A 19,669-nucleotide genomic window follows, 5' to 3' on the forward strand; every position below is an offset into this window, starting at 1 on the left:
AGGCCTAGTCCAGGAACAATGAAACTGTAACACGGTCAATGTCCGCTATGCTCTTCATAGCGGGCGCGGGAAGTGGAAGAAGGCCGGCATAAAGCAGCGTTTCGGGGCTAGGGAGGTGACGTTGGAAGAACAGTGCTTCCATGAATCCTTCCATGAAGGCGTACCTTGCATTCCTCGGAGGACAGGGTGGCAGGAGGCCACTACGGTAGCATTGAGCGGAGCCCCATCTTTGTCAGCGCCGCTTTTCCGAGATTCTCCGACACCGCGTTTTATCGTGAGAGGCTCCTCCGCTGGCGCGTGAAATTTCTGTCGGCTCGGCCTAGGGGTACGCTCGGAGGAAGCGACTCCAAAGCGGGGCGAGCTATTGAGGGGCTAGCTGGAGTCAAAAATTTCTCGAACAAGAGATAAGAATAGCGGATCCGGTGGGAGATTGCAGCGCAACATGTGTATCAGGCGGTTGCTAAGTAGCAAACCACCATGTGACTATTGTTAGGGAGGCAGCTAGAGCTTAATGCAGTCGATGCAGTCTTGTGTATAGGCAAATTAGCACAAGTAGCGGACGTCATATCTGCTCGGGACAGGCGGACCGTCGCAGGGCAAAGTCCCCCACGATCTGCTGCGGCAGGGTTCTAGCTGGAGATGGCCAGCCAGGAGCATGGGTGTGGCGGACCGGCATGGGCTAATACAAGAGCGGCACCGGCGACGATATAGCCAGTCCCCTTGGGCAATAAATAGGGCGATGAAAAGAAGCATTGTTGGCATGTGAGATTACCCGGGTGTCGTGAGTGGGAGAGGTCGGCATGTACTGTATAGATTGACCGACTTGGTTTGGCAGAGAGAGGGTGGGTGGCCGGGTCGATGCATCCAAGGCGGGCCGGACGGTAGGGCAGAACAACGCGGCTTCGTCGCACGGGTGCTCAAACCCCTCAGCATAGGCGCCGGGAGATGCTGCGATGCTCATCTGATGCTGTGTGAGGAGATGAAGCACGTCGGGGAAGAAGCTGGAAGCCTGCTCCCACTCCCGTACCCCAGGAATTGACAACCCCCACAGCGACTCGTCGCCCAGGCTGCGGTGAAACACCATCAAGAGCCAGTGGGTAAATCATCAGCGTGATGAGGAGCGTTATTGGCCATGTGACGCAACCAATGGATGAACATGTGCGGAAGCGCTCTTGACATGGTCGCAATACATACGTCTACACACGAGGGCGGCCAAGACTAGGCCTATCGGATGGTTAGGGAATGGTGAAAGACGGTGGATGCATCCGTCTCCCTGTCCCGGTGTCTCCGCCAGGCAGAGGCGTCTGGTGAGGGGCGTCGTCAGGGGAGGAGACACGGATGCAAATCACAGGTACGAGGAGTTAATGGAAGGATCAGACTCCATAGGAAGGAGCGCCCGAAAGCGATGGCAGTGGCAGAGTGAGAGCACAAACAAACCCCAGATATGGTGACGTCTCCCCATACAAAGCCCAGCTGTCACTGTGCCCTTATCTCTCTCCCCAGCTTCGCTACCCACATAGCCACACGCCCATTTGCACGACGGCCGTCGGCAGCCAACGTTGCAGGTTGCACCATCTGACTTGGGTGCCTCACTCTGCGTATAGATGCCCCATTGCTATAAGTGGTGTTTGGGGGCCCCGGTCGGCTGCTGATACACGCTGTACACTCCACAGCCTCACGTAGCCACCTGCAACCTCACGCTTCCCAGCGAGTTCGCTCGCCGACACTCACCGCTGCAAAATTTCAGCTGCAGAATTCTCACGACTGCAAATTACGTCGTGCGCTCAACCAACGACTACTGCTCCACACGACTGAACCATCTAAAACCAGAGCCCGCCCCCAAGGGCAAGTTCCGCTTCCACTCCAGTCCACATCATCCACATCCACACGCCCCCAAGGTGATCGCCCAAAAGGACTGCGACGCGCAAAAGTCTCGCTCCAGCGACTCCCTGCACCCGCTGCACGCCTGCACGCCTGCTCTCCGCAAGTCATCACCCAGGTGCGCAGGGGCCCGCATTTCTTGATACGTCTCCACGACTCGCGCCCCCGAAGGTAGCCAAGCCGCATTGGCGCACCGCGTTTCTTTCTGCGCGAGCTCCGGCATATCCTCGCCCGCCTCAGCACAGACAGCCCTGACGGCCATCAGTCGACCCCCACACGCCCGCCTAGTTGATCCATACATATATCCGAGCCCCCATCATCCCCCTTCCCCCAACTTTCACTCTCGGTCACATGCAATCCAACTCTGCCTCGACAGGTTTCGCCAACCTGCTTAATCCCGACACATCTTCTCAACAAGCCTTCCAGCCTACTTCAGCACCAAACTCTTCCATGGCCACTGCCGCCGTCAGCCTTATGGCGCCTCTACTGCAAAACGCCTCGCAGCAGGAGGAGCCGCGACAGGATCTCCCCAGGCCCTACAAGTGCCCTCTCTGCGACAAGGCCTTTCACCGTCTGGAGCACCAGACTCGCCATATCCGCACCCACACTGGAGAGAAGCCCCATGCCTGCACTTTCCCCGGCTGCACAAAACGTTTTTCTCGCTCAGACGAACTCACCCGGTATGTCGCACCACTGCCCACATGCCACCTTGTCCAATGCTAACACTTCACAGACACTCGAGGATACACAACAACCCCAACTCACGGCGGGGCAAGGGCCAGTCACACGCTGCTGCCCACCAGGCTGCTGTTGCTGCCGTCCAAGCTGGCCTCATGGAGCCCGGAGGTGGCCTTAGCCACATGATGCCTCCTCCGTCAAAGCCAATTTCACGTAGCGCCCCAGGCTCGCAACTTGGCTCTCCCAACGTTTCGCCTCCCCACTCGTTCTCAAACTACTCTCCGAGCATGGGCAACGATTTGGCTGCCTACCACACGGGCGGCTTCAATAGCAACAGCAACAGTCCCAACGGCCTATCTCGCCCCATGGACTTGCTTGCAGACGCAGCGTCAAGACTAGAGCAGCGCCCGGGCCACTTCTCCCACTCAAGTAGACATCACATTACGAGCGGCTACCACCCGTACGCTAGTCGTCTGCCCGGTCTTTCCCAGTATGCCTACTCGTCGCAGCCAATGTCAAGGTCTCACTCGCACGAGGACGACGACCCTTACACACACCGAATGACGAAAAAGTCAAGACCGGGCTCGCCGAACTCGACTGCCCCGCCATCGCCCACGTTTTCCCACGATTCTTGCAGCCCCACGCCTGACCACACTCCCCTTGCAACCCCCGCACACTCACCAAGATTACGCCCGCATGGCTTCAATGACCTCCAGCTACCCCATTTGCGTCATCTGAGCCTCAACCAAAATTTTGTGCCTGCACTCGCGCCAATGGAGCCGTCGACAGAACGGGAACAACCCTACGTGCCTAGCCAGTCATCTGGCCTGCGCATCGGTGATATCATCTCGAAACCCGAGGGTGCCCAACGCAAATTGCCGGTTCCGCAAGTCCCCAAGGTGGCCGTACAAGACCTCCTGAACGGCCCTAGCAACAGCGGCTTCTCGTCCGGCAACTCATCGACGACGGCCTCCATGGTCGGCGAAGATCTCTCGCACCGCAACTAGTTCGACACCCTACTCCACCAGCATTGCATCGGCGTTTTGTTTTGTCAGCATTTTCGCATTTCGTCATTCTCCACGTTAGCGAGCGATGAGTTTAGACACGGACACATGTACGAGGGTGGGTGTCTTCGGCATATCACGATTTCATTATTACACGGCTTGCCCCCCACCACAGATAGACTTCTTTCCTTATACCTGTTTTGTCGGATCCAATACCCCGCGAAGCCGCATCTGGCAAATCGCAATCTTGTATATGTTCCACTTGTCCTTGATCATCAGGCCCGGACTGTTGCGAGGGAAGCGCCAGCTTATCTGCAGTTGAGCGTTGATTAGACAGCTTTCCCTCTGCTTAGCGCTTAATTGAAACCCCAATCCACACTTACTTGAGTCACACGTGTCGTTGAGTTTGCAATTACGAGATGGTTATGCTATGGATAGAGAAATTGTTGGCATGCGTGACGTGATTTGGTACCCCGGTCGTGCAAGCAACGAGAATCATTCGCAGGGAACCAGGTATAGGCGCATATGCGATCCCAAGCCCCTGGGAACTCTCGGCCTATTCTTCGTCTCCATACTATCAACCACTGCACTTTGTCTCTCTTCCCCGCAGATAAGTTTTGCTTGGTAGACCAACAAAAATGTTTACGAGACGCATCATTCGACCATGACACAAGCATGATTAGTCCTTGTCCGCATTCCGCTGTCTGGTACCACGCACACTTTGGCTGCGGGGGGTGTCCGTCTCACCTTCAAAGCGAAGATGCGGTGAGAGGGATAGTGAATCCACCCACACACAACACACACACGGCCATCACGACGACATGTCTCGGTGAATCACGTCTTGTGTGACCACACCTGGGCAGCTGGCCTGCTATTCCTGTCTCATTGCACATTGCGTACGATAAGCCCCCGCCAGCCCATCCAGCACACCAAGCGGCACCAGCGCTAGCCAAACGATGACACAAGGGCCCTGAGTTGCAATTTTGCGGAGAGGGCGGAACAAGGAAGGAGTCAGAGTGTGGAGAAAGTGGCACACGCAGCAAACAGTGGCGCTGCTTTTTGCTTTGGTGGTTACAGTTCCGAAACCGGATGGGGCAGTACATTTAACTGGGTGGATGGAACGACGTTTCCAATTTCCGAGCGCCTCTGGCTGAGCGCTATCCATGGATCCTTGCTGAGAAGTTGCTTATCTCTTTGTCCTCACCCCCCCTTTCCCCCCCTCATTGCATTCGCCATGTCCGCCGGGAGCCGACGGTCCTCTTTGCTACACGACGCGATTCGATGACTTGGCCGATACGCCACAGCGACTGGCCAGTTTGCTTTTTGTCGGGCTTGCAAGCGCGAAACTGGCTACAACCTACCCATCGCTTGTTTCTCAAATTTCTCCCGCCGGCTGTATTGGCAGGATGATCTTGGGTGCTGCTGGGCATGCACCCCGGACTGGAGCGCAGCAGTGCAACTTACTACTCCACAACGCGTAACCCGTGTTATGACGATCTCAACTTTCTGCATGTGCGAATCGGCAGGTCTGGCGGCATCGTCTCCGCGCTGCCTACCTAGGTACTATGTGAAGCGCTAGGTATTTGCGGCGTTTGATCACTGTCGGCCCGGCAGGCGCGAAGCGAACGCACGCAAATACCGACGTATTTTGTATACGATGTACATCATCATGTTTTGTGATGTAGCTACATGTGAGCGGCCGAACGGTAATACCGAAACACGATAAGCCCTTGCGCTGCAATCAAAGGCGGTTTGCATCGTCTCAGCATATCTAGTATTATTCCTTGTTGCCATGACTGACTGGCTGCTCATGCGGGCACAAAGAAAGTTCTCGCCGGTACTCAACGCCAATCTGCTCACGTACCTGAGCATCGTGGCCCCCCCCCCCCCTCTAGACGTCCGTCTAGTGCCCACTTGGCAGATCCTGCCCCTCATTTGGGTCATCCGAAAGTGCAGAGATAACGCATAGCAAAGAGAATATGCCTATCTCCGTCCCCACCACAGTGTCTCAGCTGACGGAGCATCTCAAGTCAGCCGTGCAACTACGACGCCAACTTAGTCTTTCAGACCACCCCACGCCAACATGACCTGCGGAGTAAAGACTAATTCTTACCAAGCCATTCCGCCCCTTGCTTGCTGACTCGGCATCCCCGTACAGCAAAGGGCGTCTAGCGAGCTTCTAGAGCCGCGCATCCAGGCCGCGAATCCATCCTTTGTACCAAAATTGCTTGCTTGTGGGGTCTCCACTCTCCACACTTGGGGCGAGCGGACCTGCCTGACAAGGAAATGGCGGCGGATGAGGCTGTCGCCGGCGAGTCAAGTAGTCAAACCAAGGCGGATCTGTCGCCAAAAGCGCTCGCGTCGAGGGCTCAAAGTATTGCCGGAAAAAATGCACCAGTCAGGGTCGTGGACGGCGCATCGTGGTCCAATCACGTTGGCGCGTGTGCTTCCTCATCAGGCAGAGGTGCCGCCTATCGTGATAACATCTAGCATAGTCGTATGCTTCATCAGACCCTACCAAGCACTATATCGCAACTTGCATACTCTCGGATCCGACGCGGCTGAAAGGGACATTTCGATGAATGCACAGACCGTGCTCTCCATCTAATTTACGCAGTTCACGCAGGGGAAGTTGGATTCAACGCCTATATGGAGCAGACTTGATCCGTTCTTGCATCGGGTCAGCCACCAGATCGAATGTTCGTCGTATGTTCTTCTGCACGGCAGTCATCCTTGAGACTATTTCTCCGCTATCATAATATCCAACATATACTTTTCAAAGTACTTGTTGAGTTGCACCGCATACGAGCCCGCAGGATCTGGTACAACAGACATCATTCCATCCCAATCCAATACGGCCTGCCCGTCCGTCCGTCCGTACCGGGCTGGTGGTTTCCTTTGCCCAAGCGACGGTCGACCAGGTCCACGCCTCAATCTATTTCGCAGATCAAGTCGTGTCTAGACGGCAATATAAGAGATGCTTGTCAGGGCCCTGCGCAAGGGCGCTGCAACGATGCTTTGCAGCTTTGACCGTTAGTTCACAAGCGGTCCAACGGTCTTTTCACATGCCAAAAAAAGGAACTGAGAACACTCTTCCCGCGATGAGAGACGAGAGTCAGGGCCTTTTCCCATCACCGGCACGGCTCTATTCTCGCTTGGACGATATCTGGTCTGCTGCCACTGGCTAAACTCCAAATTTGGTAATCCGCCCCAGCACCTAATTCTACCGAAAACCAAGCCGCGCTGCAAGGAACGCGACACTGGTGTGCATTGTGTGTATCAGCAATCGCAAGTTTCTAGTAAAGTTACGATCGCAACGACTCGACGATGACGCAGTTGACAAGCCATCTAACGGCTTTTCACATGGCCACAAGCTTGGTGTCCAAATACCTTGTTTTGACAGCTGTCCTCTTGATCCAGCCCGGTCTAGTCCAGCTTATGCGCGTCAACATGGCGCAAGATAGATTTTCACTTGGGCAATGTCAAGCGACCGCGCATTGCAGCTATGAAAAAGCTACATTACCTTCGGAGCCGACCGAGTCATGCTCTCCAGACGCTTATCTGCACTATCTTCCGCCGCATAAACGCGCAACGATACGTATACTTTTAATTTCGACCGGTTATTCATCCGTACAAGGCTGTAGATACGCGACAGACAGTCTGTTTTATCTGTCTGAAGTGGAGCATAGAGCACGTCGATTAAATTGATGTCTTGGCCTGCTTACGGGCGGCTAACCTTGCAACAGGCTCCCCACGCTACGAGATTATGTTAATGAAGGGACCTCAGAGAAGATATATCCTGGTATTACTGTACCAAGGTATTTTTGGCATGGCATATGCCTGTTAGTGATCCGACCGTCTCCGGCGGGGTACGGTGATACCTTAATACAATGACGCTCTGTGACATGTCAACGCGATACTAGATGCTAATATACGCCGACTTGACGTAGCCAACGAGAAACCACCAAGAAGGCGCAAAGGGCTACGGATATTACATGTTTTTGTTGAGAAGACCCGTGTACCTTGGATGCACGTCAGAAGGTAATCATCCATCTTACTGTATACACCTCGGACCTCGAACCACCGGTCAAGCAAAGCCAAACGCACGGCTCAAACCCAGCACCAACAGCATCAGCAACCGACAAGCCATCCGGCATGTGAAACTCGCAAAAAGAGCAATAACCGTCCACCAATTGCCGCATACAACCCCCACGAAAAGTACCACAAGTCATGTCACTCCAGGCCCAGGCCCAAGCCCATGGTCCAAATCAAGCAACACATCCTCCACACACCAACACCGCCAAAGCAACAGCCACTTTATTTCCCCAGACGCACACACACACACTACTTACAGAAAAAACATTCCTAGCCGCTGAGCCGCAAACCCAGGACGGGCATCGCTCGCGCATTGATCCCCCCTTTTCCCTTTTCCCTTTTCTTGTTCTGCCGCACTACTACGCTCCTGCGGTATCTCGGCCCGGCATAACAAACAACGAAAGACACGAGGGCTCGCCGCCACACCCACCCGGACACAAGACAAGGCCGAGCCGACCGGATGAAGTCGTGCCTAGGCGTATTGCCGTTTGGCGGCTTTTTTATGTTGACTTGGCCCGAGGTACGTACTCTGCCGGTACAAACGAGATACGAGGTACCCTTAACCTACCGGTAGGTAAAACTTAAGATTTCGTTCCCGTACTGCCGTGTGTTCTGCTCCCAGTCATTTTCACATGTTAATGTTCCGGCACACGAATATACGTGTGTATAGTACATACGGTTTTAGTTACCGGAGTAGTAGTGCGTGCGGGGATTACGTCTGGCTTTCATTCGACACGTGATACGTATGGGATACGACAGCGACGACAGTAAGCGGTAGTCACATGACATGTCATCATCCAGCAGCTAGCTCATCCTTCGTATTCCGCTCGTTTTTCTCCTTAGCTAAGCTCGTCCACACGATGCCAAATCCGCCCCCGTATCTACATACTCGATCTGCCGTTCTCTCCACCGGAATTCGGGCTACATGTGATTCCCGAGTCCCCTTGCCTTTGCTAAATTTAGTCGGCATGGCTGGTTGGCTGGCTGACACGAGCAACATATGTATCCGTAGCCGCGCCACCACCCCGTCGTCTTCGTCAATTGTCTTTGTATTTGTATTTGTGTTTGTGGGGCAGCAGCATAAATATAAAAAAAGAAAATACAGTAAGCAGCCTCACTCCCATTCTTATCCGCATGCGCATTCGTATCGATCGGAAGATGACAGCAAAAAAAAAGAAGAAGAAAAGTCAGCCGAGAAGCAAGAGTAAAGGATTACATACTACAAAACTGTGGGGTTAAGAATGGACCGCCCGACCGACCAACCGCCCGACCGACGAACATGGATATGCCTGGTACCGGTATACTTACCTACCCTACCCTACGCTACATACGTATTTTGTTTGCTTATGCTCCGGTCGGTCGTGCATGGACCAGAGCAGAAAAGAACATGACAAACAACAACTACAAAACCAACACGACTATGTCACTATCGTCTGTGCAAAGCATATGTGTGTGTGTGGAGATGAATGCCAATATCCCCGTATTTCCGATTTTTTCCGATTTTTTTTCCATGCCCGTGTTGAATTCAGCTGTTTTTTTTTCAAGGATGATGACGCGCTGGATTGAGGATACGCAGGGCAAAAGGTAGGGCGATGACAAATTATGGGGTATGGATGGGGGGGACCTTGTAGCGGGTTGGGGTAGGGTAGGGGATGGACCTTGTAAGGTGAGTAGGTTTTGCGGGCTTGGTGTGTGGCGGCTTTCATGACTAGTGTAGTCTTGTGTATACACATATGGTTTCCAAATGAAGTGAATCATTCTGTTGTACGACCATTGCTCGTGCTTCGTGTTCTGCTTCTACTTTCCGCAATGAGAAAGGAGTGCGTAGTCACTGTTCTGCCGTGCTTGATCCCGTGTGATTGGATGCAGTCATCGTCGATGACCGAGCATGGTCACGGCACCCTTTCAGGAGTTTGATGTATTACCCACAACCACTAATCGTTGTGCGTTCACAAGCTTGACTATTCAAACGACAAGACTACGCGCGTACAGAAGCGATTATTCAGACAACTTTGTCTTTGTCACTTCGTGGAAAGAAGATATCACACAAGATAAACTCGTGACTAACGACCGTACCTCACCCCCTCATCACCCCCTAGCCTCGTTCACATACCCGGGCCGCCGTTACTGAGCCGCCGAAAACCCCAAACCATACGCACGACACATGCCCTTCCCAGTCCTTCGGCGACTGAATCAGCCCACAGCCAACCTGGCGTCGTACACCACCAACATGCGATCCAATATCACGATCCCCACATCAAGCACTCCAGAGCTTGAAGATCTTAGGTCAGGCGCGGCTCGGCCCCGGGTGTACTAAACAAGTCATCCGTGCCTTCGCACATGTCCGTCTCCTTCGGGAAGAGATGAACGGTAGCGAGCGGGATTCCTCCTTCCCCAGTGCGTTTGCGGAGAAGCGTGGGGAATAGCGACATTGCAGACTTCGTGTTTGGTACAATGACCTTCTGTCTTGGGCCCACAGCGAGCCGCTGCTTTGTTGGCGGAGCCGACGCTATGCGCCCAAGGTTCAGGGGTTTCCTCCTTGAGAACCTGTTGGGTATGTAGAAGGTTTCGATCCTCATCCACCCCCTCGTGTAGTTCAAGTGGCGGAATAGCGGTGAAGAAGGAGGACCTAGATTTTGTTATTGTACGCGCTCTTCCCGACGAGAGGGTGTCTTGGACATGCGCCCCCGGTATGCAGTCCGCGTGGCAAGGCGGCAGTCCGCCCACGGGGCTGTGAAGCCTATTGCGCCTCTGTGGGGTCGCGAGGCATAATTGTGCGAGTGGCTGATTATGCTAATCGCAATGCCGGTCTCTTATCAGAGTCAGCTGGCCTGATGGTGGTGCCCATTCATCTGCGACGAGTACGTTTGCTCGTATTTCCCCCACGCCCAGGCCAGCCATCAACCCCGCAGGCCCCAGATTCGCGGAGTAAGAAAGGCATATGTCCAGGAATGTACTGAGTTTTGCCGGTGAGAACCCAGGGCTGTGGGTCGGGGGTGCTTCCCCGACCCCTGCGTAAGTTTAGTGTGCACCAGAGGCCTAGACGTGACGCATGCACGTGCAGAAGTTCACTCTTCTTGTATTTGCTTTTGTTCGCTTCTCGGATTGGAATACCGCTAGCGTGACGAGACAAGGTCCAAAACAATGCATGCGGCATGCGATAAATAAGGTATAACGCTGTGCCCGTTTGCCACCGGGAGAATAAGCATATGCCTTGGCTAGATCGTGAAATAAGAAGAGTATTGGACCGTGAGGTTGGAACGAATTTCGTTGCTGATGTCAGAGCGCTTGGTGTCTGCAGCGGGATTGTGCGGAGACAAGGTGTGGGTGGGTGATCATTCCGGGGTGATGCGTGCCTAATCCCCACACGGCTGAATACTGAAACCTGTGCCGTGGGCCGTGGGTGCCCTGTTTTATCGGTGTGGATGCAAGATCCGTATCTCAATTGGAAGTTTCATTAGCTAGGGCCCTCGGACGAGAGATGAAGAGCAGCATACGAGCACGAGCTTACACCAGACGTAAGCACTGCGCTGCACTGCTCCTCTGATAAGCTCCGGTGTACCGGCATGGCTTGGAACCAGGTCGAATAGCCAGGCCCAGTCTTGGTATCAATCACGAAGAATCATTCAAGTTTTACGATCAAACCGTGGAAGTTCGTGTTACCTTCTTCTTGTGGCCATCTGCGACAACATCCAGGCGAGTTCCTGCATCGTTTTCATCCTCGAGGGGTGCTTCATCAATCAACAGCCCCTCAGTGGCGACTTCATCATCTTCAATCCAGCCGTAGAGCTCGTCGGACTTCGGCTCTTCGGGAGCATTCTCATCCACCTCGGCAAAGTGTCGTTTAAGCGGCCTGGCATGTGTTGGGACAAGCAGAGAAGTTACATCATCCGCGGCTATGGACATTTCGCAAAGGCCAGTCTGAATCACGTCAGCGAGAGATGACCATAGCGGATATTCGAGTGCATCTGCTTAGATGAAGGGTCCTTAGATGATGATCTACTCACGTTTTCAATGGTGAAGGGCACCACATTGCCCACACTCCCTTCATCTGCAAGGGATACGCCATTGGCCTTGACAAGGCCAACGAATCTGGCTCTTTGCAATTTATCAGCGTCCAACTTTTCGCTGGCCTTTCCGAGTCGAAGCCAGTCTCGGAAGAGCACCAGGCGGGTGGAAACGCCATTCTCCCATTCAACCCCTGCCATTGCCGGTACCAACAATGCACGCGAGGCCCCTCTTATGCGTGTGATGGTCTGGCTTGTGACAAGCAGCGCGATGTCGTGCACTGCTGCAAACTTGGTGAATGTCGCAATCAGCTCGTTGATAATGGCGAATCTGCGTCCTGCAGCCCATCGTGATTGTTCTGTCTTGTTCCTCGCAGTGCGATCATCTACATTGCGGGGGTATGCGTTATCGACCAGGGTCGCGAGAGAGTCAACCACCACCAAGCTGGTGTTTTGTGGGAGAAAAGCAGCGGGCGGATGTACAAAGAGTGCCAAGAGGTGGGCAAGTGTTGGCAAAGCCATGTAGTGAAAGTGGCCGCGTACTCGATCTGGAGCTTTATCGGACGGTGAGTCTGGATCGGGTTCATCTTGGTGTTCAAGCTTGCCGGCGTATGAGGGTTGAATCTTGTCGGCGTATGAAGTGAGTATCTCCTCAACGCGGTGTTTGACCAACGGCGCACAGGCAGCATCTGCACACAATTAGCCCTCGTCTTCAGCACTAATGGAGTGTTGATCCCGAGTGCAACACTTGTACATACCAACCCATATTACTTGTTGCCCCTCGCGCAGTGCGGAGACTGCGGCCTGTATCCTTGATTCCCTCAGTCACGGTATTTCTGGGCAAGCTGCAATGCGGTCACATTTACCCAAATGCTGTCTTTCCGACACCTGACGGGCCGAAGACCTCAGTCACCTTGCCTCGAGTATATCCGCCTGATACATCGTGGCCCGGAAGGCTCAGCGGTGAAAGGACCTTGTCAAGCTGCGTGATGCCAGTTGATACGGTGCGGGCTCCGCGGGCATGAAGCTTCTGGAGAGCCTGAGAGGCGGAGACAGTGGGCAGTCTATCTACGGCTATATTAGCATTACAGCCAGGTTGAGGCATGTGCAATGGCTCACGCGACGTGGGGGAAGGTTGTGCCTCTTCGCTGGTCATGATGTATTGGAGGCAACTCCGCAGGATTCAGCGGGTCAATTCGGAAGCACAGTGGTCTCGTGATCTCGCGTGTATGCACATTACGTTTCGCGTTTCTCTTCAGTCGTCGTGACGCGTTGTGGTAAAGGCAAACAGCTGTGGAGAAGTCGTGTGTGGTAACGCTCAAACTGATGCGCTCATGGCACGATGTCACGCGCACAGGCGAACCGCGGCACATGACTCGCATACTTCTTCACCTCTTCGTGTTTCCTTCAGCACATTATGTCTGGAAACGTTGATTCCATAGTACCAGTGATCTGTTCTTTCACTCCTGAATAACACACCTGCCTCCTATGTGTTAGCGCCAACAGAATTCGCTGGGCGTGGAACTTGGCATGTGTTCGCGATAAGAGCCGCATTTTCATCTAGACCTCTGAACTGAACACGCGACAATTTCTCTCTCTCGCAGGACGTCTTTGCCTCATCAACATGGCGGACAACGCTTTCGAGCACATGTACATTACAGCTGCGAGGCTACTTTCGGATGCAGGCATTGACATCGCACCTCAGACCCTCCTCATTACGGCATTGGCAGCCATCTCCCCGTTCATAATATTGATTGTCATCGCTGTCGCGCAATCTCCAAAGGCACTACCTCCTCCAGCTGGATGTCGGAAACTTGGGCTCCAAGGAACTACTTATTTTGAGGACCAGTACTCGAAGAAGTATGCCAAAGGCGGCGACCCCACTCCGGCTAAGCCATGGACCGTGAAAGCGCTTTTTGTGTACCCTTTGAAGTCCGCTGCTCCAATCGAGCTGGATAAGAGCAAAATTCTTCTTACAGGCCTAAAGTACGACCGTCAGTTCACTCTAGCACAGCAAGTCACGAGCCTGCCATCAATGGACGGAAAAGTCACAAGCGAATGGCATTTCATGACCCAACGAAAGTTCCCCCGTCTTGCTAAAGTTGAGACCGAGATTTGGGTACCAGATCCATCGGCCAGAGATTACAAAGAAGATGGAGAGTGGGTGAAAAGTGATGGTTGTTTGGTCATTCGATTCCCCTTCTCTCCTGACACCGACTTTTCCATGGAAGGCCTTTTGAACTACGGCAAGATTCTAGCAGCAAGGCTTAGCCGAAAGCCAGAACCGATGCTTGAGTTTATGGTACCTTTCAACCCGCCACAGGAGAGAATCAAAAGCAAGGGATACAGGAGCGAGGTTCTGCGTATCTGGAAGGACAACCCAGTTGCGCTGAATATGAGCTCTGAAATTGATCGTGAGGTTTTTGAGAAGTTGAGATATACTCTTGGAGCCGCGAATCCGATTGCTCTGTTCAGAATTGATACCAATGCGTACCGGGAAGTTCATAAGTGCGCCCCGAAGAAGTATGAAGTGGGTTTTCAGACCGTCATTGGAATGCAGGATTCAGTATGTGCAGCCTTTACCAGCATGTTTTAAGTCGCTAACAAAAGGCAGTACCCTATTCACATCATCAATATGGCCTCTATCCACGACGTAGCGTCCAAACTTCCCACTGGCAAACCGGAACCCGAACACATCTGGCAGCGCCGACACACGCTCCTCGATGCTCTACGCTTCCGCGCAAATATCTATATAACTGGACCTCCTGCCTTTGCCGAAGACGACTGGAAGAAGGCAAAGCTGACCTCGTCCGATTCCTCGTCGCTAAAGCTCCACATTTCGTGTCGTTCGACGCGCTGCAAATTGCCCAACGTTGATCCTAAGACTGCTGTAGCCGATCGAAATGAGCCCCTGACTACTTTGAGAAACTACAGGGTTATTGATGCAGGAAGTAAGAATGCGTGTCTGGGTATGCAGGTTACGCCTTTAGAGGAGGGGTCTGTTGCTGTGGGGGATCAGATTGAAGTGCTAGAGACTGGAGAGCATCTCTTTATCGGGGGAGAGGGGCCGAAAGTTGACGGCTAAGATACGGAAATAGAGGATTGGGGTAATAAATCGAATCCACCGCCTGATTCATACAGGTCAAGCCATGTGATACGCCTCTGAGCGTAAGCGACCTATGTGCAGTAGGGTAGCGAAATCAAGTGGACTAGAACATATTTTTTGTATCCAGTGGCTGTAATAGAAAGAGCACTCCAGTGCAAAGTTGCGCGTCCCGGTTCGAGATGCCTGCAATCGATCATGATGGACTGGAGAAACGAAGTGGCTGCTGCACGATCTTTGCTCTTTCCAGTTCCTGTTGTACAAATTTTCAGCCGCGAAGGGTGTTTTACCTATAAAACACAACAACATAGCGGTGCAAGCTTCGCCAGAGGCATTTGGAAAGTGTGAGGACGACATGGAGAGCTGAAAGCGGGAAGTAGATTGGCGTGGCCCCATACAGTCAGCCACCCACAAACACGCCTCGAAAATAACACCACAGGCCGCAGCGACGACATTTAGCACGCTGCTTTCGTTCCTGCGCTCCTCGAAGCTTGGCCCCCAGCCAGTGATTTCCGGGGTCGCTCCTGCTTCTCTGCACGACCTCACACATCCTTGGTGTCTTGGCATCAGCCTTAAACCACCATTACGGCTGATTCTGCGTCTTTCTTTTTCTCAGCTCGGCTGTACGTTAGTGTAAACGCCAATTTTGACTGTCGCATAGCCATTTTAGGTGTAAACACACAGAAGGCTGCAGATAGTCTCGACTAGGTCAAGTCAGCTGGAGTCTTGGATGTTCGAACCAGGCTGATACTCCCAACACGACTTTCATCCTCAGTCTCGTAATCGACGTTAGTTCAGCATGGATGGAGTATCTTTCGCCGCAAGTGTGATCGCTATCATACATGTCACTGTGGAGTTAGCAGTACTGATCAAAGAGGTTGCCGACGGCGTCAGTGTTGTGGAAGCGACGCTCGCGGACCTTCTCAGCGATGTAGATAGCTTTCAGCGAGTGCTCGAGTCTCTTAAGGAGACGATGGAAAATAGCGAAATCAATGCGGATCCGCATACCACAGGATATGTGGGTAGCCACTGGAGGAACCTCGCCCGCTCGTTGGACGATGGTGCGGGCGCTTTACAGAAGCTGCACATACTGTTAGACGGTATCAATAAGACGACATCGGTCTTCGGCGCCGCGCGGAAGCAGTTTAAGTTGAAGAGCGCTACTTGGCAAATATCCCGGTACAGAGAACAGATCCAATCGTCAAACACTGCACTTCAGTTGTCGCTCAGTACAATCATTCTGTACGTTAGACTTTCAGTGCCCGTCTCATGGCTCTTAATGCCAAAAATTTGCTGATCAAACACCTAGCTGGAATCAGGTGGCCTTCCAGAAAACTACCACAGACATACATGAGCATATTGTCCCGACACTGGATAAACTCTACGATGAATTCCGCACATTCGGCAATTTCCTGAACAAAAAGATAGAGAAGCTTCAGGAAACGGTTGCGAATCAATCTGATCCGGACGACTATGACCTTACATATATGACCAACTTGAGGGACTGCGTCAGCTCCGCCGCCGACGTCGTGTCGACCGCTTCAACGATACGTAACCCGAACACGGAAGATGATGTTTCGGTGAGATGTAACTCTCCTTTTGTAGGACTGTTCCACAAAGAAGAGCCGGAACCCTTGTTGCGTTGGATGCGTTCGAACACTGTGTACAAATTTGAGGACGTAGATACACCATTTCCCCTTCGACCAGATACTCGTACTGGACAGATCCCGCCGTCTGATAGCCACATCAGGATCGAGATCGAGATCGATATAATAAGGTCGCTTTTGACAGAGGGGAAAATGTTCAAAAAAGAGGGTAACCTAGAGAGTGCAGTTCGACGTTTCTGGAACTGCTTAGAGCGGCTGTCAGCCCACACCAGCGATGGCTCTTTCCGTGCGGAACAACTTGTACTCTCCTGTGGAGTGACAAAGATTGAGATCCTCGACCTTCTCATTGACTCTTATTATCTCTCACGTTCATGGAGCAACGCGAAAGCAGTCATAGTGGATAAACTATTGGTGGTAGAGCGATGTTCAGGTCAAAAGAACGAAGTCTACCTAAGAGACAGCATGAAGCTAGCAGCGCTTATGATGAACGACCGCGAATTTGAGCAGGCGCACTGTCAAGCCCGAATAGCGCTGGTAGGCTTCAAGAATCTGGGCGAAGCTGGATGCGAAGGATATGAAGATTGCCTACGATTTCTGATTCGACTGTGTCAGCACGAAAACGAAATCGAGGGAGAAGACGCTTACTTTGCACTCCTTGCAAGTCATAAAAGAGAGATTCGGCATTCTCTATGCCGACCTAAGGTCATACCTTTATCATTCAATGGCCCCAGTCTCCGACCAGATTACAAGTCGAGTCCAAAAGTTACTGTTGGGTCCACAACTGCAGCTACGCCATATGAACTCTTAGATAGACCAAGTCGACCGCCACTGAACAAGAAGCGTAGCTCTCGGTTTGAAAGACCCCATTTCCGAGACACAGATCAGATCAATATCTTGCAGGGAAGGGCTGGAGCCCAACAAGATTACGAGAAGTGGTTCGGTGATGTCAGGTTCCAACCCAAATCTTGCGAACTACCGGTATTTTCACTCGCGAGCAACTCCAGCCATAGCAAACGCTTCAGGAATATAGGAGATGAACAGTCACCATCTAGAAGGCAAGATTATAGTTCTTTACCGCAAAAAGAGACTCGACCAATTGCCAACCTATCAAACGCGACTATCCCCGACATCACAGTATCCATGGATGGTGTTGGCTCCACTGGGCGTACGGATGCTTCTGGAGCGCTAGTACACGGGATGAACCCAAGCGCCTCCACCATACGGCGAAGCATATCCGATTCGCATCTTCATACTGCCCAGTTACAAGACCAAGGCTTTGTGCGGGAGAGGTCAGCGAAGTCGTACTCTTCATTGCGGGTTACAAAGCCGGTTCAACACGCTTCCGCCAGAGGTTCATCCTCGGATACAAATAGGGATCTAGGCAACGGTCAGCCTGGCAGAACCACCAGAAGACGTCATGGCGACATACATTCAACTGAACTATCCAACGATACGAACTGTACTTGCTCACACGAGGTATCAGCCATTGGTACTTCACCATGCCCTACATGCCTGGCGCTCATGTCTCAGCTCTCAGAAGATGATTCGCTCATGGATAGCAAGAGTCTGGGGGCTCTCCATCCAGCCCAGGGTGTCTGGGCATGTATCAGTTGCAAGTCCAGCACTATTCAATACTTGGGTGAGCATGTATGTCGTTCATGCTCAGCAAAAAGGGTGAACGCTTGTCCCAGCTCGCTCAATAACTTCAAACGCAGTTTTCTCGATTCTCACCACACTCTTTTGCCACCTAGAAATCCGGCTACTTTAGCTGCTAGTCTGAGCAGTCCCTCCATACGCCGAAAAGCGCTATTGCTTGGAGACACCTTGTGCGGTAAAACACACATGGCGAGCATGTGGAGCGAGAATAAAATTCTAGACGAAGATACGCCCCTAACGAACACCTTTGTAACATCGACGACGGTAGATGGCCGTGAGATAGAGCTTGTCACATGGGATACCAGAAGCTTGGACATGTACGAGAGCTTGCGTCGCCTGTCGTATGAGGGAACGCACATCGTGTTAATCTGCTTTGACATCACCGACCCAGATTCGTTTGACAACATTGAGGAAATGGTACGTTGGCAATCTACTAAATCAAACGACTACATCATTATAAATTCTGACAGCATCAAACAGTGGAACCCAGAGGTTAACCAATACCTCCAAGATGTACCCAAAGTTCTCGTTGGCTGCAAAATGGATCTACGAAATAGCGAGACAGCGCTCGCTGGTTTGCGTCTCCGAAACCTCATGCCAGTCTCTCCATATGCTGTAGGTATCACCATACTCCTCATAATTCACGAAACTGACATCGTACACAGGCAGATAAACTTGCAATCAAGATACAAGCACTGGCCTACTTTGAAACATCGGCTGTGAAGAACCAAGGCCTCACGGAGCTCTTCGACTACGTCGCAGATGCTGCAGCAAAACTAGCACCAAAGCGCAGATCTGGAGCTATCAGAAGAGTCTTGTCGAGAGGTCAGATCAATTTGAAATTCCTGTATTGAGAGACAGTAAGGGAAGTCTTGAAAGCTACGATGCAGCCAGTCTTCCGAGCGTATGTAATTACAGAATCGTGCACAGAGGACAAGACAGCCAGGATTAATGATGGGGATATGTAAGAAGTGCGATATTTTTATAATTTAGTGTATCTGGAGACCATAGAATAACGCTCGTCGGTAGTTTCTGTTCTCCCCTCTCTTTCCACCGCTCGAAACATGAGCTTCTTCCAACTTTATTTTTGACATCATTTTTGCACCTATTTTTAATTAAATAATTCAGCTTTTCAGAATAGAAGCACAGAAAATCACAGTGTTCATGCCGTGCCCTGCTCCTCGGTCTTTTTTGGGAGAAACGGGAGACACACCATCAAATAAGCTTTCCGTTCATTTTAACCAGCATTCCAAAGCCGGTGTGATAAAGAGAAAAAGAAACCAAGACCCCCATAGTTTTATACACCCCACGTACAAACAGCCCACAGATAGCAAGCTTGCACAACGATTTTGAATCTCCCAGACATAGACCTCCCTCAGTTGGATTTTGGTACCCGCATATATGTCTTATTAGACCATTTTTTCGACATCAACCCTCTCATACACAACTTTCAAGAATCTCATCATGCCAATGGTCAGCCCTTTTTTTCAAGAACAAAGAACGGGAAAGCAGAAACCATTGGGGAAGGCATCTGCGTCTTTCGGAAAACGGAGAACGCAGAAAACATCCTTGGAGTCTCTATGCGATCTTTGAGAAAACAGGACACACTCATCCTACCTTTAAAGTTCAAGTTTATTT

General features: G+C 52.0%; 5 protein-coding genes across 5 annotated transcripts; 3 read left to right on the forward strand and 2 right to left on the reverse strand.

Annotated features, from left to right (window-relative positions):
- Positions 1–2,232: 2,232 nt before the first annotated feature.
- On the forward strand, positions 2,233–3,566 carry PtrM4_072210 (Zn-finger protein; the record flags this gene model as incomplete). Its single annotated transcript, XM_001941481.2, has 2 exons — positions 2,233–2,561; positions 2,615–3,566. The coding sequence occupies 2 exons, from the start codon at positions 2,233–2,235 to the stop codon at positions 3,564–3,566; spliced, it is 1,281 nt and encodes a 426-aa protein (XP_001941516.2).
- Positions 3,567–11,297: 7,731 nt separating this feature from the next.
- Positions 11,298–12,187, reverse strand: PtrM4_072220 (uncharacterized protein; the record flags this gene model as incomplete). Its single annotated transcript, XM_066105980.1, has 2 exons — positions 11,298–11,579; positions 11,666–12,187. The coding sequence occupies 2 exons, from the start codon at positions 12,185–12,187 to the stop codon at positions 11,298–11,300; spliced, it is 804 nt and encodes a 267-aa protein (XP_065964607.1).
- A 340-nt stretch (positions 12,188–12,527) lies between these two features.
- On the reverse strand, positions 12,528–12,821 carry PtrM4_072230 (uncharacterized protein; the record flags this gene model as incomplete). Its single annotated transcript, XM_001941480.2, has 2 exons — positions 12,528–12,733; positions 12,785–12,821. 2 exons carry the CDS (start codon positions 12,819–12,821, stop codon positions 12,528–12,530), a joined length of 243 nt encoding a protein of 80 aa, XP_001941515.2.
- Positions 12,822–13,289: 468 nt separating this feature from the next.
- On the forward strand, positions 13,290–14,750 carry PtrM4_072240 (MOSC domain containing protein; the record flags this gene model as incomplete). The annotated part of the gene is made up of 2 exons (XM_001941479.2): positions 13,290–14,231; positions 14,280–14,750. 2 exons carry the CDS (start codon positions 13,290–13,292, stop codon positions 14,748–14,750), a joined length of 1,413 nt encoding a protein of 470 aa, XP_001941514.1.
- An 817-nt stretch (positions 14,751–15,567) lies between these two features.
- Positions 15,568–18,885, forward strand: PtrM4_072250 (GTPase SAR1 and related small G protein; the record flags this gene model as incomplete). The annotated part of the gene is made up of 4 exons (XM_001941478.2): positions 15,568–16,010; positions 16,078–18,448; positions 18,512–18,646; positions 18,697–18,885. The coding sequence occupies 4 exons, from the start codon at positions 15,568–15,570 to the stop codon at positions 18,883–18,885; spliced, it is 3,138 nt and encodes a 1,045-aa protein (XP_001941513.2).
- Between the last annotated feature and the right edge of the window lie 784 nt (positions 18,886–19,669).

Source organism: Pyrenophora tritici-repentis, chromosome 2 (assembly GCF_003171515.1).
Source record: "Pyrenophora tritici-repentis strain M4 chromosome 2, whole genome shotgun sequence".
NCBI classification, from domain to species: domain Eukaryota; kingdom Fungi; phylum Ascomycota; class Dothideomycetes; order Pleosporales; family Pleosporaceae; genus Pyrenophora; species Pyrenophora tritici-repentis.